This window comes from Phyllostomus hastatus, unplaced genomic scaffold (genome assembly GCF_019186645.2).
Source record: "Phyllostomus hastatus isolate PE091 unplaced genomic scaffold, TTU_PhHast_1.1 phas_contig_98, whole genome shotgun sequence".
Classification (NCBI taxonomy): Eukaryota; Metazoa; Chordata; class Mammalia; order Chiroptera; family Phyllostomidae; genus Phyllostomus; species Phyllostomus hastatus.
The window spans coordinates 755,619-782,273 of record NW_025333999.1 but is presented as its reverse complement, the minus strand read 5'-3'; the positions used below and the strand labels follow the sequence as shown (position 1 = coordinate 782,273).

Sequence of the window (26,655 nt, the reverse complement as noted above, 5' to 3'; positions counted from 1 at the left end):
CTGGCACCAGGGGGCAGCAGTGAGCCTCCAGGCAGCCTGGCAGGGTGTAGCTTTCCAGGTCCAAATCAGCTAGACCAAGCGGCACCTCAGATGCCTGGGCCAGGGGACAAAGCAGGCCTAGGGCCACGTGTCCAAGCCATGTGACTGAGGGAAGGCAGTGGGAGGTGGACAGCCCATGGCCACCTTCTGGAGTCTAGGCACCAGAACCTATTAGGTTATTTGTTCAGGAGAAACCTGAGCCACCTGCAAGGTGAGGTGGAATTCAAGCGGAGACAGGGGCCAGCAGACAGGACTTCCTGGCCTCACTTCCCCTGGACACAGTCACCCCAGCTCAGAGAATCCCAGGGCAGTCAAAGCTAGAGTTCTCCTTACCAGCCTCCTACTGCCCCCACAAATACTCAAGGCCCAGACGCTGTTACAATAGGCACTTTTATTAGTGGTTGGAATGCAGTTACACGCGAGGGTGTGTGGACAGACAGGGGAGGGAGGGCTGGCAACAGGCACAGCACATGGAGACCCAGGCAGGAATTTCTCCCTCTCCAGGATCTTGGAACGGTGCAGATGAACCAAGACATGAAGTTGGGGGCCTTAAGGTAGGGCGAAGGGGGAACCAGGAAACCAGGTCCCAAGTTCAACAAATTTGGCAAAAGGATCCTCAAGATGAGGTGACTGGGCAGGGGGGCCCAGTGTGCATGTGGCATCTGCCCTGCATCCCTTCCCCTGAAATTGTCCCTTGGGTGGATTCAGTTTCTTTTCTCTCTTACAAAGAGAGCTGTGTCAGTAACTGGCAGAGGATGGGGAGAAAATTCAGCCCAGCTCCTCCAGCCAGCCAGCAGGTTTCCATTAGGTTGCTGTTAGCAGTCTCCTCCCGCCTGCTCAAAGCAGCCTACCAAACACTATCACTCCCTCATCTCCCAACAACAGGGCATGCTGCTGCCCCCCACCGACCACAAGACTCCCCCACCTGGGCATTCATACCATACCCCACTGCAGCCATACCAGGTAACAGAAGGCACTCCTCAGTGGCCCCATCTTAGCTGCTGAGACAGACAGAAAAAAAAAAAAAAGGCTAATAGACCCTTTAATGCATAGCCAGGTTAAAAAAATAATAAAGAAATGTATGTGGCGGCCTGTGAGCCAGTTGTTCAGCTATGAGAAGAGGCTCAATTCTGGCTGAGCAGATTCCGTGAACCAGGGCCTTGAGGAGCTGCAGCTTACTGTGGCCATGGCTCCCACAGACACAAACACCATCCCACCATAAGAGGGAACAGGAAGGTTGAGGCAGCCCATGGAGGTTGGATCCCATCGCATGCCAGACACATCAAGAGCCCTCATGGGGCTTCTTCCCATCCAGGCCATTGAGGGCTGGACTGACGCGTCATCGCTCAGTCTTGTGGAGGCCACCATGAAAAGTCTGACTGACCCTTGGTGTAGGAAGATGTCACAAATTCTCCAGGTCCCCAGAAACTGGTGGTAACTGGATGATGGGGGGTGGCAGTGACTGGACTTCAGGTCAGCCCAATGAGCTGGCAGTTTGGACCCAGCTGCAGAGCACCCAGTGTGAGACTTTACAGGGAGGTGAGGGAAGGTGGGGCCTTTAAGACTCCGCCAGCTTCTTGTTGGTCTTGTTCAAAAGCTTCTTGAGATTGGAAGACATGAAGTAAGGCCTCTCGGCCGAGCCATCATTCCTCTCCAGGTCCTCCACTGCAGAGAGAGACCCCAGAGCAGGTGGCGTGAGGGGAGCTCACAGGCAGGAGCCTCTGGGGACAGGGTGGGCAGGGGCCTCAGAAGCCTCAGAGGGTTAGGAAGCAAGACACACTGGGACTGGAGAGGAGCAGACTACTGGGGGCTTGGGAATGGGACACACGCACGCTCCCCACACTCCCAGGCAAGGAAGCCCCGCATGCACCCCCGGTCTACAGGGAGGAAACAAGGAGGCCTGCCAAGCCGCAAGCTGGCCTCCCTCCTCTACGCCTCCTACTCCTCGATTTCTGCCCGCTTCCCCTCCTCCGCACTCCCCTTCAACAGGATGTCTCTCAGGTCAGGCGACATGAAGTAGGGTCGCTCCTGAGAGCCGTCATTCCTTTCCAGGTCCTCACCTGGGCTCCCCCCAGGCACCGGCAGGGGGAAAATGGGGTGGTCAGGAAGGGAGGGGAAGAGGGAGGCAGGGAAGAACGGGGAAGCCAGCAGGCATGGAGGAGAGGAAGAGAAGAGAAAACAAAAACAGACAGATTGAGAGACCAGAGTTAGTGGCAGCCACAGATACCCCCCAACAAAGCTGGAAACTCGGAAGCCAAGGGCCCAGGGCAGAGCTTTCCAGCTGTAGCCTAAACCAGGGGACAACAGGGCAGAGCAGCTCGGAGCGCAGGGAAGAGGCTGAGAGGGCATGCCAGGGCCCTAGGATCAGGGACAACCAGTCCCTGGGAAGCTGGGCACATCAGGCAGGTGAATGTATAGCCCCATGGAAAGATGTTCTGCCCAGAGGGGAGAAGGGAGTCAGGGCCCAGCAAGCGTTGGGGTGAGGGGTCACTCACAGAAGCAGAGGAACAGTGTGTCCACACACATGCCGTAGACACTGAAGAAGCCATGGGCAATCAGGTAGGAACCAACGATCACGGTCTGCATGAGGGGACAGGAGCTGTTTCCCTCCCAACTGCTGCCCAGGATGACTCCCACCCACGCAGCCCCTCCCAAGGAGGAATCACAGTTCATTCTTGCTGATTAGCCCTCCTTGGAACAACAACCAACTGAACTCCTCGCCCCTGTGTGCAGGGCCTTACCATCCACAGGGCAGGCTTTACTCTCTTCAATCCCAGGGCCTTCGCACATGCTGTTGCCCTGACTTAGTCTAGTTTATTTTGCTTCCTCACTGTTCACTTTAAACTCAAACATCAAGTCTTCAGGTACCACCTCCTCCAAGAAGCTGCCTCTGACATCTAGAACCTGTTTTATGCTCTCCTAGTACTGGGCACCCCTCCTCTGAGATCTTCCTCTGGCTGCAATTTTATGCATGTTTAGGGCATTACAGGTACAACGCCCACATCCCCACTTGGACTGTGTCTCTCGATTATTGTAATGTCCCCAGTAATCTGGTGACTCACAAGGTCTTGGCAGGTACCTGATAAACATTTATTGACTGAAGCCAGTGGATCTTAAGAGAGATTAAATAACTTGCCCAAAGTTACACATCCTAGAACTAGCAAAGAGGACTAAGATAAAAATCTAGGCCATAGAGCTCCAAGGCCTTTACTCAGATTTCCTGCTTCCTAGGGGTGATGACTTAACCCCTCCAGGGCCTGTCACCTCCCTGCCCTTACCTCCCTCCACACTAGCCTCATGGGTTTCCTGCCTGGTACATCCCACCTCCGGGCTTCTGTACCTGTTCCTTGTGCCTGGTTGTTGCCTGCTTCTCCTTCAGGCCTTAGATCTGATATCACATCCACAGTGAAATTGCCTTGACTCCCAGACCTGCAAAATTCTTCCCCTACAAGCTCCAAATTTCCCCAGAATTCTGCCCTCTGGCATGTACCAGTTTGTACTTGTGTATCCACCCACATTGTTACTGAGTAATGTCTGCTCACCTCTAAACTGTAAGTCTTCTGTGCGTGGTACATAGTATGTGCTTAGTAAATGTTTGTAGGAATAAATAACCAATCCCCTACTTCTGACCCCTACCTCTATCTGTCCAGCTGAGTCTCAGTACCTCCTTCTCCCCCGACACCTGCCCATCCCCAGAGTTTCATACCATTATAGGGACCCAGTAATAATTGAGAGAAGGTGCTGTGTCTTGTATGATCCTAATACGGTGGGTGAAGAAGAAGAAAGCCAGGATCCCTGGAGAGGGCGACAAAAGCAAGACAGCTGAGGGTTTTGGCTAAAGGAAGTAATCCCCACAAAGATCCAACCCACCACAGAAGACAAGGGGACCCCACAGCCTAATAGGTTCCCACAGCCAGGCAGGCTGGGCAAACAGCACTCACCCACACTACCCACAACCAGAAGTTTGCCCAACAGGAAGAGGAAGTCAGTAACTTTGTCCAGGACAGCCACTCTGCAAGGGAGAGTGAGGAGCAGGTGTGAACACTGGCTCAGGGACTGGGGAAGGTGGGAGATGGCGAGAGGATAGCATTTTCTCTGACCTGATGATGTTTCTCATCAGCAGGAAGAAAGCGTTCTTGGCTGAGGTACAGAAGTTGGTACCATAGATGGCAATCTGGAGGCAGGCAGGAGGGAAGGATCAGGACCCTTAGGTGGGAATGAGGGTTCCTCCCACCCAACAGAAGCTGGTGGGTTGGTTCTGGGTCCTGGGCCTACAAACCATGATGTAAGCATTCCTGTTGAGGAATTTGATGAACTTCTCCAGGCACCAGAAGCAGCATTTGAGACAGGTCATGAGGAACTTGGCAAACTTATTGTCCGCAGCTGGAAGAGAATAGAGGGATATGAAGGTGAGGGGATACCCCCTCATTATGCACACTTGCCACACTGTAGGACTCCTGGAGCCCACCTTCTCAGAAACAAGCAGAGGAAACTCCTTGATCTAGGACATATGGGGGAGATGCCTCTAATGAAGGACCCAATACTGGAGCTTTTCAAGCCTAGCCTCTGAGACAGGGACCAATCACAACCCACACCACTGCTCTGGCCCAACCTCCCAGGCAGACGCCAATCCTAGCAGGCTCCCATAGTTCAATTAACCCCAGCCGCACAGCTCCTCCATTACAAAGAAAGTAGTTCAGCCCTGCCCTCCTCAGAACGAACAAGTCCTAGCCCAATCCTCTCTCTTCAGGAACCAATAGTGGCCCAGACCTATAGGCCCTGCACCCTCAGAGCTAAGATCCTTTACCCAGTAGGCCCTCAGCAGGATCTCCATGGCAGAAACCAATCACCCAAGCCCTTCAGGAACCCCCATAGTCAGAAACCAACCACTGTCCCATCACTTTAGCCTCACCCCCAAGCAAGAACCAATTCTGATTAGCCCCTCAGTCTCCCCTCCCCAGTTTAAGGCCAAAGCCCAAGCATTTAGGCCTCACCTTTCAGGCGCTGATCCAAATACTCCAGTATCACTCGGATGGTCTGTACAACAGCCAGGATGAGGGCACCAAAAGCCAAGGAGCCTGTGTGGTACCTGCAAGCCAAGCACGTGGTCAGTGGCTGGACAAGGCCTCCTCCATCCCATCTCATGCCCACCACTAGCCCACCTGGGGTCTCACCTGAGCGCCCGGCTGAAGGAAGAGAAGAGTGGGAAGGCAGGCAGATCATCTGGCTTGTGTAGGGCCCAGTAGTAGGAAGCAAAGGCTCCAGCTAGCGTGACCTGGCCTAGCGCCAGCACAAAGTTGGCCAGCCAGAAGAACATGAAGACATTGAAGATCTGCAGCCCCAGGAGGGCCCGGTGGTAACCTGACTCACCACCATAGAAGGCGAACTGGCAGTGGGCTCCAGGACATAGGCGGGATTCATTGGAGGAGGGGAAGGTCTGTGGGAGGGACACAGAGCCCAGTCACAACATAGGGACCTGGGGGTCAGAGTGGGCTGTGGGCAGTAGGTCTGGGTCAGCAATACCATGGGGTGGGACAAGAGTCATGGGGATCAGAGTTAAGTCAAGGGGTGGGGGGTTCCGGATTAAAGCTTGTAAAAGGGGTTCTAGAAACAAAACTATGGGATTATGGAATGGACTTCAATGGGTGTCAGTGAAGTAGCATAGGCTATTTTAGAGATCAGGGTGGGGTCATGTGTCAGTGGGCTGGCCACATGGACAGTACAGGAGTGGCAGAGATCAGTATGAGGACCAGAGGGGTCAGGATAGGGGATTGTGGAAGGCAAAGAAGTAGTTCTAGAAGCAAGAACTGGTCATCACTGGGTTAAGAGAGGGGTGTGGGAGCTGCCAAGTGGGATCTCTTCTCCTCCACGCCCCTCATATCCAGCACAGGGCAGACAGCAGGCACCAAATGTTTGATGAATGGTCCTCAAGTTCAGATGAAAGGTTTCAGATCCTCTTAGAGCTGCTGGGGAAATAGCCACACCCCACCTCTGGACACCTACCTCAGGGTTGCAGGTTTTCCCAATAACTGGGCAGGTGGTGACATCATCGAAGACCTTATAAATGGCTTCATTGGAAGTGGACAGGAAGCTGGAGACTTGTTAAGGAGCCCAAGATTTAAGATGGGGGACTCCAAAGGCTTATGGGAAAGGATCCCTTCCCCCATCAAGTTTTGGACCTGCCTGAAGCTGCAGGTCACTTCTAGGCAAGTTTGATGTTTAGCCATCCCTGGGATTAGGAAGTGGGGTCTGACAGTGGATACACAGCAGTGGTGGCCCAGTAGGCGATGCAAAGGCACAGCAGGAAGAAGGTAACCAGTGGGTACAGCATGGAGCACATCACATATCCCACAGCCCTGGGGAGGAGCAGAGGCATGGGCATCAGGGCCTGAGCAGCCCTGGGGTCACCCTAGCCCAACACCTTGGCACCCACTTGCTGGCTTCTTTGATGAGTGCGATGGCAATGAGAATTCTCTTCCGTAGAAAGATGAGCAGCAAGATGATAACAACCTCAAGGATGCTCAGAATTATCACTGTAGAGAGCAGAGAGTGGCCAAGTCTGCCAGTTGCCTGGGTCCCCACTCTCTCCCAAACCTGACTAGAGGCAGAAATGGGGATTTGGGACTCACTGAAGGCCATCCAGGTCTGCCGCAAATGCAGGTACACACGGAAGTCTGTCTGAAAGCCGAGGTCCATCAAGGAGATGTCAGAGCCAGCTTCACCACGCAGTCGGGTATACTCCATGTAGCAGTGAAATATGCCTGCACACAGGAATCACCACGCTACAGCCTGCTGACTACTCCCTCAACACAGCAAAGCAGGTACAACCACCCTGATTTAACAGAAGCAAAAACAGAGGCTGAGAGGGGCTGCCACCGTTTGCTCCTGCCAGGGCCTTTGCACTTGCTGTCCTCACTTCCTGGTACAGTCTCTCCCCATCAGATCCTCCACATCCTCCTGCGCTGAATGTCATCTTCTCACGAGAACTTCCAGAAACCCTTCGCCTTTTTAGAACCTTACCCGCTCACACTCCAATTTCTTATCCCTCTTCTTTACTTTGGCATGCTAGAGGGTTTCTGGTTTGTTTCTTGTCCATCTGCCCCATACCCTCAGGAATACAAGCTCCACAGGAGCAAGGCTTTGTCCTGTTTCATTCATTGGTATAAGCCCAGCACCTAGAAAACTGTCTAGCAGACAGCAGGCATGAAGTACATGTTTGGTGAATGCGTGGATATGTGTCAGGATGCTGTGTGGCCTAAGGTTTCCCCTTGACCCCCTTTCAACTTTGTTACAATGATTTATGGGTAGGAGGGGCATGGGTGTTGACACCCAGTAGGGCAGCATTAGGGAACTTGAACATTCCTCTTAGCTCATTAGAGAAGAAATTATAAAATACAGATAAAATTTAAAAAAAAAAGTCTAGTTGCCTCAAATGCCAGCATCCAGCTAGAAACCACTAATGACATGAATATTTTAATATCTGTGTTTTCAGATTAGGTTGCACATTGGGCCGTCTTTCCTCCTGGAAAGTTTAAATGAATAATCAGAATATAAAGCGCTGAGTTTTGATCTTGACCTCTAGGCTCCACAGGCCTCAGCTCTCCCATCTCCTCCCCATACTATCTTCTTCTCATTAAGCTGCCTAACCAGTAAATATTAATTATCCCATTTTATAGAAGAAGAAATTGAGGCACAGGGAGGTCGAATCATTTGCCCAAGGTCAGTGATGAGTTGGCAGAACCAGTATTTGAACCCCCAGTTTCCTGGTGACACAGCATGCAACCTTAGGCACTGTCCCGAGTAGTCTACTTGTGAATGCCTTTTGGTGTCGATAAAATGCAGACCCAGGCCCCAGTTTGGAAGACTGATTTAACTCATGCCCCCAGAAAGAGCACTGAGATTGTTTTCCAGTGTCTGCTGTCATAAATGACACTGATATGAACATCTTCACAAATCTGCCAAGCAAAAGATAGAGGACGTCTGATGGCTTAGGAGAGGAGTCTTGAAGGACCAGTGCCAGGTCAAAGGGCATGAGCATCTCTCAAACTATAGGGAAAGAAGTAGGAAGGGAGGGAAAACGCACCATAGCCCAGCACCAGAATCACCAAGACGATCATCACCCAGACCATAATGCCAGCCAGGAAGCGGAGCAGCACGATGAACAGGAGGCTCATCACCATGGCAATGACCAGGCCTCTGGGGAACAAAATAGGGGCATGAGCAGGCCTCACCCTCTCACCAGCTCCAGACTGCCCCTCCCAGGAAAGGCCACTGTCCCTCCCATCTTACATGATAATCCAGTACCAGGAGACTGTGTAATCTTCAAATATCTGCATGGCTAGCTGCCGAGCCTCGAGGACCCCATTGGCGTTCCTGGGGTAAGGCAGACCAGGGTAGTGTCAGACCCCTACCAGATGGGTGCAGCCCCAGGGGATGCCCTCTCCCTCCCAGGAAAGCGCAATACTGGGATGGTGGGCCTCAGTCCTCACTTGGCGCCCTCAACCAGCTCAGTGATGTTTTTCCGACCACCATGCCCATCCTCATAGGTTGTCTCATTGCCCACCATGAGGACCCCCTTGTGGGCGTGGATGGCTGGCAAGCATCGTTGGGCCACTGCATGGAGCAAAGGATGGGAGAGCAGTCAAGCTGAGCCCCTGACACCTCCCCGCACCCCACCCAAGCTCACAGGACTCCAGACTCACGGGGTGTGCTAGGAGTGAGGACAGCGGGGCAGTCGCCATCCCGAAGCACCTCAGCTAGACCCTGTTAAGAGATGGGGGCAGTTAATCCCCAGACCAGCACCCTCTACCTGGCCCTGCCTAGGCACCCCTCACCTTGTTGTCCTGGAAGCCAGGTATGCAGAACTGCCTGTAGTACTCCCAGTCCTGGGAAACTCGAGCATTCAAGAAGGTAAGGTATCGGTCTGGGCACTTCTTCACACAGATCTTGGAAGGAGAGGGGGCAAGAGGCAGGGCGGGGTGGGGTCAGATGCCTGATTCCCACTCAGACAGAGGGTTTGCCAAGGAAAAAGGAAAAGCTGGGTGAGAACCCATCACTACAGGGAAAAAGGACCTGGTGATGGAAATGGGGGACAGAGAAGGGATGAGGAGGGGACAAGTTACCTGGGGGGTGGGACACTGGAATTCCAGCAGGACCAGGGGACTGGCACACTTCACAATGTTGAAATAAAACAGGAAGGGTTTGTTCCTGGGGTTGGGGAACGGAGGTGAAAACTCAACCACCTTACATGAAATATCTCCATGAAACTAACAGTAATTAACTACAGCAGCAGCAACTCCATAGCAGGTGCTGTTCTAAGCTCTACACACATACAGGCTCATTTAACCATCATAGCAGCCCTGTTACGATGGGACTATTATAATCCCCACTTTGGAGATGGGAAAATAAGGCCCAGAGGGTCTCAGACATTTACACTACATCACATAGCCAGAGAGTGGTATAGCCCTCACTTTTACAGGTGAAGTAAAAGAATTCCCTCCTTTACCTCAGCTTCTCACTACCACCTGACATTGGATCCGATACTGTCTCCTTTCTGTCTCTCCCATAAAACATGGGCCTCAAGAGGACAAGACTCTTAATGTCTCATTTAATGCTGTCCCCAAGGCCTAGTACAGTGGCTGGGGATGGTGGGAGTTTTATAAATATCTGTCGATTGGACTAACTGATGGGTGGATGGAGGTGGGAGAAACCTAGAATCTTCTCTCCAGAGTTCATAAAGCCCTCCTGCCCATTCCTCACCAGACCCATCAGGCCCCCAGGAGCCAGACTTACGCATTTTTCGTGCCCTTCTGCCCACAGAACTCGCCTCGGCTGTCAGTGGGGTAGATCACCTTTCGAGGATCTCCATGGGTCCAAGCTATGGAAGAATGCAGAGATGCTAAGGCAGTGCCTGCCACTCCTCAGCACCAGCCCCGCTCCTCTCCCAGAGGCTGTGGCTTGCCCATTCACCCTGGAACCCTAAGTCCTGTCCCCTTCTCTACTCACCTATGATCCCTACAGCCACATAGCCCACGATGGCCAGGAGGAGGAACACACAGCAAATGATGTCCGTGCAGCCCCTGGGAGTAAGGGACAAAGTCAGGGTGGGAGCCTTGGGGTCCTGAGTATCAGGACCTTGATGGGGGATCAAACCCACAACCTTGGCATTATAGAGACAATGCTCTAATCCAGGGGTCTCCAACCCATCCCCCCCTTCCCCTGGGCTATGGACCCCTGGTCAGTGCCTGTCAGGAACCCGGCCACATAGCAGGAGGTGAGCTTGAATGTAGTGCACTTAAATCATCCCAAAACCAACCCCCTCCCACCCCTAATCCATGGGAAAACTGTCTTTCATGAAACCAGTCCCTGGCACCAAAAAGGTTGGGGACTACTGCTCTAACCAACTGAGCTATTGGGCCAGAGCCTCACAGACCCATTGAACCCTGTACACACACTCATAGCTATGTGTTATTTAGATACATGCTCCTGAGTTATGCAAATGTTATATACCAAAGGGCACATACATTTTAGATTTTAATGCCTAATACTATACTGTCCTCAAAGTAGGTTGCAGCAATGTGCAGTGCTCTTCTGATTGAGAGTATCCATTTTCCCACCTCTTTATCAGCATTACCTATTGTTTTCAAAAATTTAAACTATTTGTATAAGATTAAATATGATCAGCCCTGGCTGGTGTAGCTTAGTGAACTGAGCGCAAGCTGCGAACTAAAGGGTTGCCAGTTTGATTCCCAGTCAGGGCACATGCCTGGGTTGCAGGTCAGGTCCCCAGTAGGGGGCACATGAGAGGCAACCACACATTGATATTTCTCTCCCTCTCTCTCCTTCTCTTCCCCTCTCTCTAAAAATGAATAAATAAAATCTAAAAAAAAAAAGATTAAATATGATCATAGTAAAAAATGTGAACATGGTAAAAATTAAAACCACAAAATGGGAATGTATACAAGAAAGAAATCAGTCTCCCTCCCACGCACATACCCCTGCACATAAATAACCTGTTAATTATTTCATGTGAGTCCTTTGTGTCATTTATTAGGTACCAATGTTAATTTTTTTTTCCTTGAGTGTGATATGAAACACCCACTGTTTCATGTCTTGCTTTTTTTGCTCAATATATTGAGAGATCCATACCATTATTTAGGACTCTTGTACATCTTAACTGTGTAATATTATAATCTAAGGATCCACTGCAACTTAACTAACTAGTTGCAACAGATGGACATTCAGATACTTGGATTTTTGCCATTTTAAAAAAGACATCTATTTCATACATTTTTGTCCATGTATTCAAGGTTTATAAAAATTATTTTTCCAGCCCTGGCTGGTGTAGCTCAGTGGATTGAGCGCAGGCTGCAAACCAAAGTGTCACAGGTTCAATTCCCAGTCAGGGCACATGCCAAGGTTGCAGGCCACGGCCCCCAGCAACCGCACATTGATGCTTCTCTCTCTCTTTCTCCCTCCCTTCCCTCTCTAAAAATAAATACATAAAATCTTTTAAAAAATTATTTTTCCTTGAATTTTAACTTTTGTAACAAAAAGCACATTAAAAATATTCATATTTTGCCCAGGTTGGTGGGGTTAAGTGGGTTGGGTGCTGGCCTGCAAACCAAAAGGTCACCAGTTTGATTCTCAGTCAAGGTACATGCCTGGGTTGTGGGCCAGGTCCCCAGTAGGGGGCATGAAAGAGGCAACCACACATTGATGCTGGTCTCGTTCTCAGTCTCCCTCCCTTCTCCCTCTCTAAAAATAAATAAATAAAGTCTTTTAAAAAACAAAATAAAATTTTCATATTTCCAAATTCCCTCTAAAAAACCACAACCATTATTTTCAGAGCAGAACGTCTGCCAATCTACTTAATCTTTGCAAATCTGTGATAGGGAATTCTATTTGGTTATTGTTTTAAATTCTTTCTATTCCTTTACTTTCCAGTAACTTTGAACATTTTTCCATAACTTCATTGTCTATTTCCTGTCCCAGTATGTTGCCTGAGTTTTTTAAATTTGCTTGTAAGGGCTCTGTATATTTTGGAAAGCCTTTCGTCGTCAAGTTGCAAATAACTTATCACCAGTTTGTTGGAGAACTGATAGAGTATGAGGAAACAGGGGTGGGACAGTATTAGCTGACACCCCCTCCATCCCACAAAACCCAGAGCCCTTACCTGTTGTAAATGGGTCCTTTGAAGGTAGGGTCATACTTCTGTGGGGTTCCTGAAAATAAGCAAGATAGAGGTGGGTGGGCCAAGAAGGGCTGGGCGACCACCTTCTCCCAGAAGGCTCGTAGGGGTATCTTTGGCCCCAGGAGTCAATTTCAGAGACACTGTAGATTTTCTGCCTCATCCAAACTCCCGCAGAGAAAACATTCAAGCCCCCAGCAGAGCCGGTCGGGGGCTGGGGGAGGAGTTGCTAATTGGATTTATCAGCTGGAGGCCACCCACTGGGGAGGGGACTAGGTAAAAATGGGAGAGTCCAAGGTGGAAACCCCACAGGAGTACTGGGGAGAGGGCTTCAAGAACGGGCCCTTCGAGTGAGGGGATTTGGAGGGACCTCTGAGACACTCTCGGGAGTAAGACTGGTGTAAGGGGTGCCTGCAGGTGATGGTGAGGGGTGCTGGCAGGTGATAGTAGGGGGTGGCTACAGAGATCGGCATTCGCTTTGCTCCTGCCCAGTGGTCAGGCCAGGGTGCAGGAGTGGGGCTGCCTACCGTGCTTCCCGTAGTAATGCTGCTGCTCGCCCCCCATCCCTGCGTCGGCCTGCCAGCTCCTGTGCCCCTTCAGCTCAGGGGTCTGGCCGCGTGGGCGTCCCGAGGGAGGGACCGCAGGACCAACTGGCGGCGGCTCCTCCCGACAAGGAGCCAGGCGGGGCAGCCCAAACCAGTCAGACCGGCCCCAGCTGAGCAGCTGCCAAACAACCGACCGACAGAGGGAGAGAGAAGAGGACGGGCGGGGCGGCAGCTGCTCCTGCCACTCAACGGCCGGCCGGATTTAGCCCTCCCCACCCCCTCCCCAGCCCCCACGCGGGGAACCCTGTGTCTTCACCCTGGCCCCTAGGCACCCCCACCCCAATCCCTCACCAGGTCACACACCTCTCAACCCTGAAGGGCGTCTGTCACTCCATTCTCTAGGTATGGAAACTGAAGCACAAGGAGGTCGATTTCTAGACCCGGGATGGGGCGGGGGGGGGGCGGCGGCGCGGGCAAAACCGGCAGATGGCTGACCCCAAACACCCAACTGTGAAGTCCTTGAGCTGAAAATTCTCAAACCAGTGTATGTATTTCATTTGGGACTGCATTTTTGAAAAACCAAATGCCAACAGTTAAACATGGGGAGAGTCCATGTAAAAATCCACATGATCTGTTTCTTGAAAACTGGCGAGTTGGGGCCAGCAGACCCCATGCCACATTCCTGCCTGGCACTATCCCTAGCTGGTCCATTTGTAGACCCAAAGCTACACACCTGAGCTCATCATCCCTGCACACTCTCACCATCACAAGTTCAGAAGCCATTTTTTGTAGAGCTAGTATTTATTGAGTCCCTCTGGGGCGCAGGCCCTGGGGTGGACACCAATTACAGTGTGTCACTCTCAGCGAGACCCAATCTTGTGTGTCCTGTGGAGCAACCAACATCTTACTGGGTGGCCCTGGGTTTAAATGTTCCTTCTGCCCCACTGAGCAGGAAGACACCTAGGCCAGTGTGGCCTTGCCTTCCCTGAGCCTGTTTCCTCAACTGTGAAATGGGGCTGAAGTATGAAACTGAAACTGGTTGAACACCAGGCATGGGGCTTACAGTTGGAATGGACCTACTGTGTTGTCAGTGTGGGTGTTCAACCACTGTGGGGGCATACAGCAGGTATGGGGGGCACTGCATGAGGCGTAGTCAAAGTGGCATTATACAGTCTGTATGGAGTCGTAGACCTGACACGGAGGTAGTCAATTGCCATGGGGTGTTTAATCAATGTGGGGTACACAGTAGGGGTGGAGGTGTACAGTCAGCATGAAGTTGTACAGCCATTCTGGAAGTATACAATTGGCAGAGGGTGCAAAGTCAGCTGGCTGTACCCCGACACCAACCATCTACCCCCTTGTAAATCATATACTCCCTCAGTCTGACTGCATCTCCCAACAGCCATTGGGGCCAGTTGTATACTTCACAGTATAGTTAACCACATACAGTTGGCATGGGGTATAGTCAGCAGAAATATACAGGGTCCACACAAATAATGCCCCTTTTTAATCACATAAAAATCTTTTATTTTTAAAGATTTTATTTATTTATTTTAGAGAGATGGGGAAGGGAGGGAGAAAGAGAGGGGGTGAAACATCAATGTATGGTTGCCTCTAGCACACCCCATACTGGGGATATGGCCTGCAACCCAGGCATGTGCCCTGACTGGGAATCAAACCAGCAATGCTTTGGTTTGCAGGCCTGTGCTCAATCCACTGAGCTACACCAGCCAGGGCCCATAAAAATCTTTTATCATAAAATCGTAAGCATGTAATTCTGTAACATAGCAATATTATACTCAAGTAAACCATGTGACATCTTAGGTGAAATGTTCAAACTGCTGCCCAACTCGTGCAAGACGTTTGCGTGTCCCACCAACCACACTCAATGGCGTTACTTCTGCTGGATCCTGTATATTCAGTGTGGGGTATACAGTTAGCGTGGGATTATTCAGTGTGGTCACATACACTCGGTGCTCAGTAATTACAGCTGCTGCCTCCCAGTCCCCATCACCACCCTGACTCCTACCCCACTCTGACCACTAACTCAGCATTCCCAAAAAAGTTTACACCCCTTGGTGGCCTATAGCTGTGGAGGCCCGACCTGACCCCTGGCCCAGGCTTCAGCAAACAGGCGAGGTCCAAGGCTCCAAGCCATGGCCTTGAGTGACCAGGCCTCCTAAAGACATTGTGTGGTTCCTGAGGTCCCTGGCTGCAAAGCCAGATAGTCCCACCCCACCCAGTCCGGGTGGTATCCAGGCCACAGCTGCTTTTCTTCCCAGATACACTTAGTCCCTTGGAGTCACTCATGTAGACTCAGGACTTCCACCAACTCCATCCTGATGATGCCTAAATGGCAGTCCCTGGGGAGGGCCTGGCCCTCAAGCTGCACACTCCTGAGACACCTGTCTCCCAGTGCCCCACATAAGGCTTTCATGGGTGTCTCACACTCAGCACTGCCACATTCGAGTCCCTACCTGATGGTCCCCTGACCTGCCTCAACTCAAAAATGGCAGCTGTCTTCCAGAGCGCTCAGGCCAGAAGCCTGGGATGTCTCTCTGCTTAACATCAGCTCGACCTTCAGAATCTACCCAGTATCCAACCATTTCTCACTCACTCCTTGGCCCAAACCCTTGTCACACGGTGCTCATCTCTTGCCTGGACCAGGGCAGGTATCTCCACCCTGGTCTCTCAGCTCTCACCCTTATATCCACACTGTGTTCCTCCCACTGCGGCCTGCAAACACCTGAGTCAGGGCACATCCTTCCTCTGCCTGAACCTCCCCCCCGCCCTGCCCGTGGCTCCCACCTCACTCAGAGAAGAAGCCCAGCTCTTCATTACAACCCACAGGGGGCTCTCCCCTCAGGGTCCTCACCTCCTCCCTTTCTCCCCTTCATTCATTTCATTCCAGCCTCCCTGGCCTCTGGTTACACTGAAAACTCACCAGGCACAGTCTCCACTCAGGACCTTTGTACTGACTCCCTCCACCTAGTAAACTCTTCCCTAAGAAGTCCACGTGGCTCCACCTCCTTCAGGCCTGGGCTCAAAGAGCACACCCTGGAAGAGTCTTTCTCTGACCATCCTACCTAAAACAGCACCATGTTCCCCGCCATTAAATCACCTTATTTTATTTTGTTTCTTACCACCACCTGACATGTCACACATTTATGCATTGATTGTTGTCTGCCCGCATGCCCAAGGGCAGGGATTCATATTTTTGTTTTGTCTGTGGCAGTGTCCCCAGTACCCAGCATGCACCTGGCATAGAACAGGCACTCAGGAAGTTTTGTTGAATGAGTAACAACCATACCTAATCCATGTATATACAATTGACCCCTGAACAAAATAGGTCTGAACTGTGCAAGTCCACTTATGTGGATATTTTTCTTTCTTTCTTTTCTTTTTCACCATTTGTTTATATATCTTTATTTGGAAATGTTAGTACATATCAGTACAGTGAAATTCAGTTTTAAAAGACACTGGATGTCATTACTTTGGATATCATTCATTTATTATAAAAGAGACACGGAAATTATTTACATGATGAAAGATTTCAGTACTTCAAAGGAATGGACTGCGTCACATGATGCCATTTCAATAGTGACTTATTTCAGTCTACATACTTTCCGAGAATGTCACCATCTCTAAATAAGAAATAATCCTTGTCATCTAGAACTACTTTGGTTCCTCCATATTCTGGAAGAAGAACTTTATCTCCAACTTTCAAGTGAACTGGTTGAATCTCTCCACCCTTTCCTTTGGAGCCCGATCCAACAGCTACTACAGTTGCTTGAGATACTTTTCCTTGAGATTTTTCTGGAAGCATAATGCCTCCTTTGGTTACAGTTTCTGCAGCACACCTTTCAACCAATACACAGTCAAAGAGGGGCAGAAACTTTTTAAATGCCTGCCCTGCCATGGCTCTGGCCGCCGCAGTTCGTACTCTCGATATTTTTCTTTCTTTCTTTTTTTTTTAAAGATTTTATTTATTTATTTTTAGGGAGGGAAGGGGGGGAGAGAGAGAGAGAGAGAGAGAGAGAGAGAGAGAGAGGGGGGGGGGAACATCAATGTGCGGTTGCTGGGGGGTTATGGCCTGCAACCCAGGAATGTACCCTGGCTGGGAATCAAACCTGGGACACTTTGGTTCCCAGCCCGCGCTCAATCCACTGAGCTACGCCAGCCAGGGCGTACTCTCGATATTTTTCAATAAATATGTACAGTACCATAAATGTATTGTCTCTTCCTTGTGATTTTCTTTTTTTTTTTAAAGATTTTATTTATTTATTTTTAGAGAGGGAAGGGAAGGAGATAAGAGAGAGAGAGAGAAACATCAATGTGCGGTTGCTGGGGGTTATAGCCTGCAACTCAGGCATGTACCCTGGCTGGGAATCGAACCTGCGACACTTTGGTTCGCAGCCTGCGCTCAATCCACTGAGCTATGCCAGCCAGGGCTGATTTTCTTAGTAATATTTTCTTTTCTCTAGCTTACTTTATTGTAAGAATACAGTATGTAATGCACATAAAATACAAAATATGTGTCAATCGCCTACTTGTTATCAATTAGGCTTCTGGTCAACAGCAGGCTATTAGTGGTTAAGTTTTGGGGCAGTCAAAAGTCACATGCAGATTATCCGCCATGTGGGGTGTCAGCACACCCTACTCCCATTGTTCATGGGTCAAATGTATGGCTAAGACTGAAAATTAGAACGCGGCCCAGTTTTCCAGGTGTGCATATTTTAAAAATTAATTTATTTTTAAAGGTTTTATTTATTTATTTTTACAGAAAGGGGAAGGCAGGGAGAGAGGGAGAGAACAGTAATGTGTGGTTGCCTTTTGCACCCCCCCTACTGGGTGTGCAACCCAGGCCTGTGCCCTGACTGGGACTCAAACCTGCTACCCTTTGGTTCGCAGGCCGGTACTCAGTCCGCTGAGCCACACCAGCCATGGCTAAAAATTAATTTATACATTTTATACATAGAAGAATTTAGTACATCCCAAATGTGGAATTTCCAGTTGGCAGACAAAGGATAACTCAGTCAGTAGACTTGATTGCATTTGGAAGGAAATGAAGTTAATTCCACCCCCTATACATAGCAAAACAATTCCATGTGGATTAATCATGCAAACACATAAAAACTCAAAATGATTACAAGTATGAAGGGAAAACACAGGAGCATATTTCTACCATCTGACAGGAGGTGAGACTGGTAAGGAGGGCGGAGGAGAGATGAAGGAGCACTGCGAGTTTCCATGTCCCTAAATGGCAGCCACACTGGCAGAGCGGGAGCAGCCACTTAACAGCTGGTGCTAACAGAGGAGGGCTTTTCAGCCCCTGGCTCCCTGCTCTTCACCATACTGGAGGTCCTGTCATCAGCCCATGTTAGAGCAGGAGAAACCAAGGATCAGGGAGGGAAAGCAGCTTGCTCAATCGCCTAGCAGCTACTGGTGGGTCCCCACTCCAGGTCTGATGGGTGAGTAGGAGCCACTGAGGGTATTTGGGCAGGAGCATGACCAGGCCAGGCTGGGGAAGGGAACACACTTAGGGAAATCGCAGACATCTCTCAGGGAAAGCAGTGGCTGCCAAGTGGATGGCTGAGCCATGACCTTGCTGTGTGAACTTGAGTTATCCTTCTGTATGATGGAACTGAAGATGCAGAGAGGGGCACCTGGCATAGGCTTGGCTCAGGGCCTGGCCTGGTGGGCACTCAAGAAACACAAGAGGGAACACTGGTACTGTTATCTGATGGGTTCCAATCGCTCTCAGGAAAATTAGTGAGAGGGGAAGGAGCGGGGTGCAAGGCCAATACTGATGGTTTCTGATAATGAGCCTGCTCAAACCCTGAAGGATGGGAACTTGCTGAATCTTTGCAACAATGTTGCAAGGTAGTAATGAGAAAACTACAAATCCCCAAAGCCTCCATTTATTTACAGACCTGTTTGCCATGTGCCGGGCACTCTTCTAAAACATCACACAGTTGACCTCAGAGCATTCTTAGAGCAACTTTGTGAGGTTGATCCTATCACTGTACACCCTGCCCCATTTTGACAGATGCAGAAACTGAGACTCAGACAGAAATATTGTGAAGGTGACTACAAAGATGGTGAGCAACAGAACTGGAACACCAGTTCCTAAGTTAGTGTCTATATGAGCTTCCTATCCTGTAACAAACCACCACCAATTAAGTGGCTTAAAACACCAAAATGTAAATGCTAGAAGTCAGATGCCCAAAGTGTATCTCACTGGATGAAGATCAAGATGTTGGCAAGGTGGCATTCCTTCTGCAAATGATTCTCTTTCCCTGCCTGTTCCAGTTTCCAGAAGCTGCCCCCTCTCCTTGCCTTGTGGCCTCTTCCTTCGTCCCCAAAGCCAGAACTCACATCAGGCCCACACCCGCTTCCACTGTCATTGTCTCTTCTGACTCCTCCCAGCCTCCCTCTTTCCTTTTGGCCCCCCTGGATAATTCAGGATAATTTCCCCATCTCAAAATTCTTTTTTTAGAGGTTTTATTTATTCATTTTTAGAGAGAGGGAAAGGGAGAAAGAAAGGGAGAGAAACATCAATGTGTGGTTGCCTCTCATCCCCCCCCCACCCCCCCAGCCAATTGGGGACCTGGCCTGAAACTCAGGCATATGCCCCGACTGGGAATCGAACCAGCAACCCTTTGCTTCACAGTCCGGCACTCAGTCCACTGAGCCACACCAGCCAGGGCCCCATCTCAAAATTCTTAATGTAATCTCTTCTGCAAATTCCCTTTTGCCATGTAAAGTAACCTGGTCAGATTCCAGGAATTAGGATGCAGACATCTTTGGGGGGACCACTATTCTGCCTATCACAGTGTCCTTAAGCCAGGGGTTGACAAAATGTCACCAGCAGGGCGTATCTACCCATCGCTTGTTTTCATACAACCCAGAGGCATAGTCTTTACATTTTTAAATGGCTCAAAAACATCAAAAGAGAAAGGCTATTCTGTTATGTGAAAATTATGTGATATTCAAATTTACTGGTCACCAATCAAGTTTCCACAGCACACAGCCATGATCATTTGCATACTATCCGGCTGCCTGCACACTGTACGGGCAGGGTTGAATAGCAGCAAGAGACTGAGTATGGGCTGCAAAGCTGAAAATTTTTATTCTCTCAACTTTTACAGAATTTGCCACCTCCTGATCTCTAGGCCATGAAGCTATGTGCTGAGTCCGTGTGTGCAAGAGTGTTTCATGTGCTCTCCTTGTAACAACTGGAGGTGGTGAGGCCTGTCATTTATGCCCCTGCAACTCGGAGCAGGAAACCATGTCCTTTTCCTCTCTAGGCTGCCATTTCCCGTCTGGGGAATGGGACTAAAACTTGTATTTGCTGCGTAGGTGTTGCCAGGACCTGATGCTACAAAAGCACTTAGCACAGATCTGGGGTACAGGCTTCAACAAACCAGGAGCATGGTCCCACTTCTCAGAGGAGACAAACTGAGGTCGCTGGCTTAGACCATATAGCTGGTGAGTGATGGATCTACAAAACAAGCCAAGGCCCCTCTGGCTTCAACCCAGGCTTCTTCTTTGGCAGTTACTGGAAAAGACAGAGCTAAAGATGCAACAATGGTAGGGGAGAAGGCGTGGGAAAGCTGAGTCATTAGGCCAGGCTAGAGGTGGGGGTGGGTTGCAGAGATATCCCTTGGGTCTCTGCTTTGCTGGGCACAACGGCCAGTCACCCCAAGCAGCAGGCATAGGAGATAAGAGAACCAATACAGGCTCCCTGGTTATCATGCTGGTGCCAGGACATCCAGTACTACCCAGCCCCCATGGCATCCAGATACCAGCCAAGTCCCCAAGGCCTACAGTGGCTCGAGGCCTCGCCTCCACAGCCAGCCTGGCTCACCCTCACCTTCCCAGAAGTCTGCGCCTGAGGAATGGGCATCCCAGACACAGAGATGAAATCCTTTGACAAAAGGTTTTGCTACGGCATGTGGGTGGGAAAGCTGGAAGCGAATCTACTCGTCATAATGCTAAGAACAAAAGTTAGAGTGCCTACTGTGTGCCAGGCGTTTACTTCTGGAAACTCATGTCATCCCCACAAGGCTCTGAGGGCAGATGGTACAATATAAAACCTGAAGCTCGGAAGTGTCTGCTGCTTGCCCAAAATCACACAGCCAGCAGGAGCTGGGATTTGGACTTTGCTCCTGACACCATGCTCTCAAACTTGCTTGATGAATAACTCCAATTAACCGAGCATTTGCATGGACCAGCCTCTGGGCTAAATGCTGTACTGTCAGCTCACTGAGCCCTGGAGACGGAGCTGGTGTTAACTGATGTTAACACCATTTTATGGATAGCGAAACTGAGGCTCAGGAATATGAAAGGTATAGAGGGATACGTACAAAAGGTCCAGGGATACGAAAGGTAAAGATGGTACAGAACTAGGAAGAATGGAACTGGGACTGGAACAGAGCCAATGCTGGGTGGTGGAATCTGGCTAAGAGTCTGTGGCTAGTTTTTTTTGCATTTAGATGTGTTCATTTAGCACCCTGGTACTGGAGGATTTATGCACTCAACTAGTGTTATCTATCACCTCTGTTCTGGCTTCCTGGGTTCTGCCATCGCAGCCCCTAGGGGCCAGGGTGCACCTATGACACCTGTCAGGCCAGGCTCCTCCGCTGCTCAGAACTCACAATGGCTGCAGAAGCTCTCAGAACAAAATCCCCAATCCTCCCTGTGGCCCAAAGGCTCTGTACGCTCTGCTTCCAACACTTCCAGCCCACACATCCTCCCATTCTACCCCTCATCCCTGTACTTCAGCCACACAGGCCTCCTCACTGCCCCTCAACCGCAGCAGACACAGCCCCATCCCAGGGCCTTTGCACAGGCCATGCCCTCGGCCCGAAACACACTCCACTGCTCCCTCTGTGCTCTGGTCACCCTCAGGGTGGCCTCTCTGATCCTTCCATTTAAGATTTTAAACTCTGCCTCCAGAACCTCTATATCACTCCTACCTCCTCTTTCCTGTCTTATTTTTCTCCAGAGCCCTTCTCTGTCATTCTAAGAATTTCCCTCATTCATCTAATTTCTTGTCTGGTTTCCACTCCAGAATGTCAGCTCCACAAGTGCAGTGCCTGCTGTGTCTCCAGCATCCAGAGCAGAACTGGGTACACAGTACCTACACGAATGTTTGCTAAGGGAGGTTATGAATGAACTTGTTTAGATTAAGTAACCAGTACGCTTATCAAGATAAAAAAACTTCCACCAGAAGGAGACCTCAGACCAGGAGGCACCACTCTCCTCTGACCCTGGGGCCCTGAGCCCTCTCTTCCTCTCCCTGGGGGCAGTTCCTCTCACTGACTTCCCTCTCCTCCTTCTAGACACGGTGTACTGTTCACACACACAAGCAGATTTGTAGTTTTATCCCTGAGTTTTGTCACACGTTCTAACATAATCGGACATTGTTCCCATCAGAGGTTAAACCTACTTCCTTTTACAAGGGAACATAGTATCCTACTGAGGGGACAGTGCGACTTTTCATTAAACCAGCCTGAGGAGCTATAAAAAGATACAAATGCCATACACACACAGAAATTATGAGACTAAGTTCTGGCCACTCCTCAGCTACCTTACCTCTGGGATGAGGGCAGCTGGCTGAGGTTTCTGAAGAGTTCTTTCAGGTGGAGGCTAAACTCTTCAGTGAGGTTGAGGGCTTATTTTTAATTTCCAGCCTCCACAGAAAATATATTAATTTTGTTTATATAAGGTTAAATTCATATTTAAAAATAACCCTTTCTTTGAGGATTGATGGGGCAAGGGCATACGAGAACTTCCTGAGGGTGATGAAAATGCTTTACCAGAGGTCTACAAATGTTTTTCTGATTAGGGCCAGATGTTAAGGATTTTTAAGCTTTGTGGTTCACATATTACCTCTGCTGTATATTCTTTTTTTATACACTTAAAAAGTTAAAATAATAAATTTTGTGTTATGTATTTTTACTACACAAAAAATAATAATACTGATTGGCCCTCCTCGGGCATGAGGGGCGTTTGTGGTACTGGTAATATTTTTTCCTAAACTGGGTGCTGGTTATGTGGGTGTGAAAACTCCTGGAACCTCGTAAATTTAGGAACCGAACCCTTTTATCTATGAATTTTCTGCTTCAATAAAACATTTAAAATATTCCCCTTGATTGATTAAATGTAAGATGGTCCACCCGCAAATGCACTACTTGATGCAACCGTCAAAAATGACTGAGGAAGCTTTCCAGGCACTGACGTGAGAGATCATCTCCAACGTATATTAAGAAAAAACAAAAAGCAGCATGTGAAACAAACACATTTCTTTCAACAAATATTTGCTGAGCATCTACTGTGTCAGACACTGCCAGTGCACCTTCAAACCAACAGACATGCATTCCTGCCTCATGAAGCTAGCACTCTAGGGATTTGCTGGCATTCTTGTAAAAAGCAAACAACAACAACAACACACACACACACTGAAGAATGTGTATATACTTGCACGGGAAGCTCTAAGGCCTAGACTCCATTTGGAAGACCACATTAGAAGCTGTAATAGTGATGCTCTCCCAGAGGGAGTGTGGGGCTGGGAGAGGGTACAAGAAGCAGACTTTTCATGATCAAGCTATAAAGTCTTTGTATCTTTTGTATTTTGAAGCATGTGAATATATTATATATTATCTCTTTTGTATTTATTTTTTAAACAAGGTTTTTTTTTTCTTTTTTTTGACAGAGAGGGAGGGGAAGGGAGGGAGTGAGAAGGGGAGAGAAACCTAGATCAGCTGCCTCTTGCACCTGTCGACCAGAGACTGAACCCACAACCCAGGCATATGTCCTGAATGGGAATCGAACTTGCAACCTTTCAGTTCACAGGAGGACACTCCAACCAACTGAGCCACCGTGGTCTGGGCTATCTCTTTTTTGAAGAGTTGCAATTAAGAAGTAAATACCCCCCTGGCTGGCGTAGCTCAGTGGATTGAGCTCAGGCTGCGAACCAAAGTGTCGCAGGTTCGATTCCCAGTCAGGGCACATGCCTGGGTTGCAGGCCATAACCCCCAGCAACCACATATTGATGTCTCTCTCTCTCTCTTTCTCTCCCTCCCTTCCCTCTCTAAAAATAAAAATAAATAAAATCTTAAAAAAGAGAGAAAAAAAAGAAGTAAATACCCTTTCCCAACAAATTTTTTTTGCTTGTTTGCTTGTTTGGGTTGTTTTCCAAATGAGGTGCCAGGACTGCATTACGGGCTGAGTTGGACTCTAGGGAAATGAGCCACGGAATCTTTTTTTACAACAAGCACCACTCTTTTTTGTCCACCCCATCCCCCATCAGAGTCTATTGTTTTAGGTTCTAGATTCTTATTCCATGAGGTTCACGCTAAGGATAGCAATGCCCAGTGCTGACATCCATCCGGGCCAGAAGCCATTTCTGGGTTTCCCTTGGAGCCACTGCCTTCCTCCAGACATGATGTCTGCTGAGATGGTAACTTCCTGCCCTGCCCAGGTCATCCTGGTCCATGTCCTGACAGGGCTGCCTCTCTATCAGCTCATGGAAAATCCATGTCCCCAGTATGACCAGTCCCAGAGGCCTCCTGAGCACACAGAACTTGCCAGGAACTGGGCAAATGGTTCCTAGCAAGCCCAGCCTTACAGATGAGAACAGTGTTTCAGAGACGTCACCAACCTGCTCAGGGCCACACAGCTTGTGTTAGAGCCAGAGTCTGAGCTTGTGTCTGTCTGCTGTCGTCTCCTAAATTCACAGAAAGCACTGACCTACAAGGGGGAGATATATGAGCCACTCTTGCACACTGTTCCCTAAGGACAGGTCTCTATTTTCTGGCCAGGTCTTCACAGGGCAACCCAAGTGCCCCAGGTTTTTGGTTCTGATGAGAATGGACTTTTACAAGCTAAGTGAGACCTTCCTCCACTTGGAAGAGTCAAGCCATGTGGTCCCCCTCGGAGGAGGTGAGAGCCTGGCTGCAAGATCCAGTTGAAGCCTCCACCTTGGGCTCCTCTGAGCCTCGCAGAGAGGAATAATTAAGCAACTGTGTGGTTTGTTTACTGTTCCCTCGGCCTGAAACTTCTTCCAAATTTTCCCACAGCCATCGGCTCAACATCCAGCCCTCGGGCACCTAAAATAATCCCAGACAACTTTCTCCACAGACTCGGCAGCATGTTCTTTGCTCCACAGCACTTACAACAACCTAGAATTACATATTTATTCCCTTGTCCACTCCCTGTGGTCAAGGATCCTGCTTTGTTCACTGTTGTGTTCTCGGTGTCTAGACCCCACCTACAAGACGCTCAACAAATAGCTGAGATGTGACGTGCTTCCAGAGGTCCCCTGTCTCGGGTGTGAGCCTGGCAGGGCCTGGGAGGGTTTGCTCAGGCTCATTTACCACTGGCTCTTTTTGGCCAAATTCAAGGCTGGGTGAATCACATTATTGTCCACTCTGTCTTCCCATCCCTACCTCAGCCTGGCCTCATGGAGCCCAAAGATTCCTCAAGTGCTACCCACAGGCAGGCAGGGCCAGGCTTGGATCCCAGGATCCCAGGCTAAAATTCGAAGATCAGAGATAGCTGGCCACACCCAAGGGACCCACAGCAAGGGCAGCTGCAGGGTCTGGGGCCTGAGCCAAAATTAAGAACAAGGGGACCCCTTAAGAGAGTGGCAGTTTCAAGCAAGGAGTAGCTGGGTGGTGGCCAGGTCCCCCTGTCTTTCTCTTGATTGGGCTGGGCAGGGAGGGTTTCAGCCTCCAGCAAATGTCTCTCTCCAGCCTCCTAAGGCCACAGTCCCTGGGGGGAGGAAGGCAGGCACAGCTCTAGTAGGCCTGTTTTTCTTTATTTTTGAGTGGTTTCCGGCCCCTTCCCCAAGACTATTGTCTCACAGTTTCCAGGAAGTTCCCCTCAGACAAGGAGGGGCTGCAGGGCCCCATTGCCCCAGGGCAGTGCCTCACGGGGGCGTGACCAGCTCAGACCTCGAGACCCAAAACGTAGAAGAGAAAGGAGAATATGAGGACCGTTTCCCCCATCCACGCCCTGCCGTGGGAACCCGAGGAAGAAAAGCACTGTAGGGCGTGGTTGGGGAGGGTCTTCATCTTGGCTCTATTCCCTGGGCTCCAGAGGTGCAGACTGCCCTCAGAGTTCGCGGGAGGGGGTTCCAGTCGTTTCGATCCTGCAAAATTGCAGGGGGCACCCCCAACCCTTTACACAGGACAGGGAAAGTTTGCCAATTGTTCACGACTTCCTACTTGCCCCCTCACCGGAGATGCCCTGTTTTCTGCCCTTCCCACGCGGCGGGCAAGACCGGATGGGCTTACACCCTTGCATTCGATCTGTCCAGTCTTGCCTCAGTTTCCCCATTGGGCCAAAAGCCCGGACGGCAACTTACAGGGAGATGTGGGCAGGAGGTACCAATGTACAAAGGGGACTGGAAGAGGAGGGGGACCTGTCCGTTTCCCGAGCCCGGATCGCCGCGCCTCCCCTCCCCCGCCGGGCATCTGAGCCGCCCAGATAACGGGACCTCCCGGGCAGAGCATGCGCTGTGCGTACCGGCCCATCAGACGGAGGGAGAGCAGGGGATCCCGGGAGGGGACGCAGGGCAACCTGGCGGAAAGAAGGGGAGTGGGCTCGGCGCAGAGAGGAATGCAGGCCCAAGAAGCAAAAGGGGGCCCCAGCAGCAGCGCGGGTTTTTAAGCTGTCAGATGTCTACCTCCCCCAAGCACCCCCAACTCAGCAAAGGCGGCCGCGGGTACAGAGGCAGGTCCTACCGTAGGCTCCGTCCTTCCTCTCGTCCTCCATGGCCACGGCGGGCCGGGAGAGGAACCCGAGCCAGCGCGACCCCAGCCCAGGCGGGCGGGAGGTTCTGCGGGCTGTCGTGCCCCGCCCCGGTCTGGC

The 26,655-nt window shown here is 50.2% G+C and overlaps 1 protein-coding gene across 3 annotated transcripts; it reads right to left on the bottom strand.

Moving 5' to 3' along the window:
• Positions 1 to 415: 415 nt before the first annotated feature.
• Positions 416 to 26,655, bottom strand: SLC44A2 (solute carrier family 44 member 2). 3 transcript variants are annotated; one of them, XM_045852992.1, is made up of 22 exons: positions 12,757 to 12,936; positions 12,215 to 12,263; positions 10,045 to 10,118; positions 9,832 to 9,916; positions 9,162 to 9,246; positions 8,874 to 8,984; positions 8,742 to 8,802; positions 8,529 to 8,652; positions 8,329 to 8,412; positions 8,123 to 8,235; positions 6,669 to 6,800; positions 6,473 to 6,572; positions 6,303 to 6,395; positions 6,043 to 6,130; positions 5,214 to 5,476; positions 5,034 to 5,128; positions 4,319 to 4,422; positions 4,140 to 4,213; positions 3,981 to 4,051; positions 3,746 to 3,834; positions 2,535 to 2,619; positions 416 to 1,704 (listed from the first exon to the last, which is right to left on the bottom strand). In XM_045852992.1, exons 1-22 carry the CDS (start codon positions 12,791 to 12,793, stop codon positions 1,598 to 1,600), a joined length of 2,124 nt encoding a protein of 707 aa, XP_045708948.1. In that variant the 5' UTR covers positions 12,794 to 12,936; the 3' UTR covers positions 416 to 1,597. The 3 variants fall into 3 exon arrangements, with proteins under 3 accessions (XP_045708948.1, XP_045708947.1, XP_045708946.1); XM_045852991.1 differs by lacking the exons at positions 416 to 1,704; positions 12,757 to 12,936 and adding exons at positions 1,712 to 2,099; positions 26,529 to 26,655; XM_045852990.1 differs by lacking the exon at positions 416 to 1,704 and adding an exon at positions 1,712 to 2,099 and having other exon boundaries at positions 12,757 to 12,938.

What these genes read in the sequence shown, in the direction of transcription:
- SLC44A2 (XM_045852990.1), bottom strand. Translation starts at nt 12,793, where the DNA reads ATGGGGGGCGAGCAGCAGCATTACTACGGGAAGCACG. An exon ending in GAGCTGGTTGAGGGCGCCAA is followed by an intron (nt 8,413 to 8,528) that starts GTGAGGACTGAG and finishes GCCTTACCCCAG; the next exon opens with GAACGCCAATGGGGTCCTCG. An exon ending in TTTGGATCAGCGCCTGAAAG is followed by an intron (nt 4,423 to 5,033) that starts GTGAGGCCTAAA and finishes ATTCTCTTCCAG; the next exon opens with CTGCGGACAATAAGTTTGCC.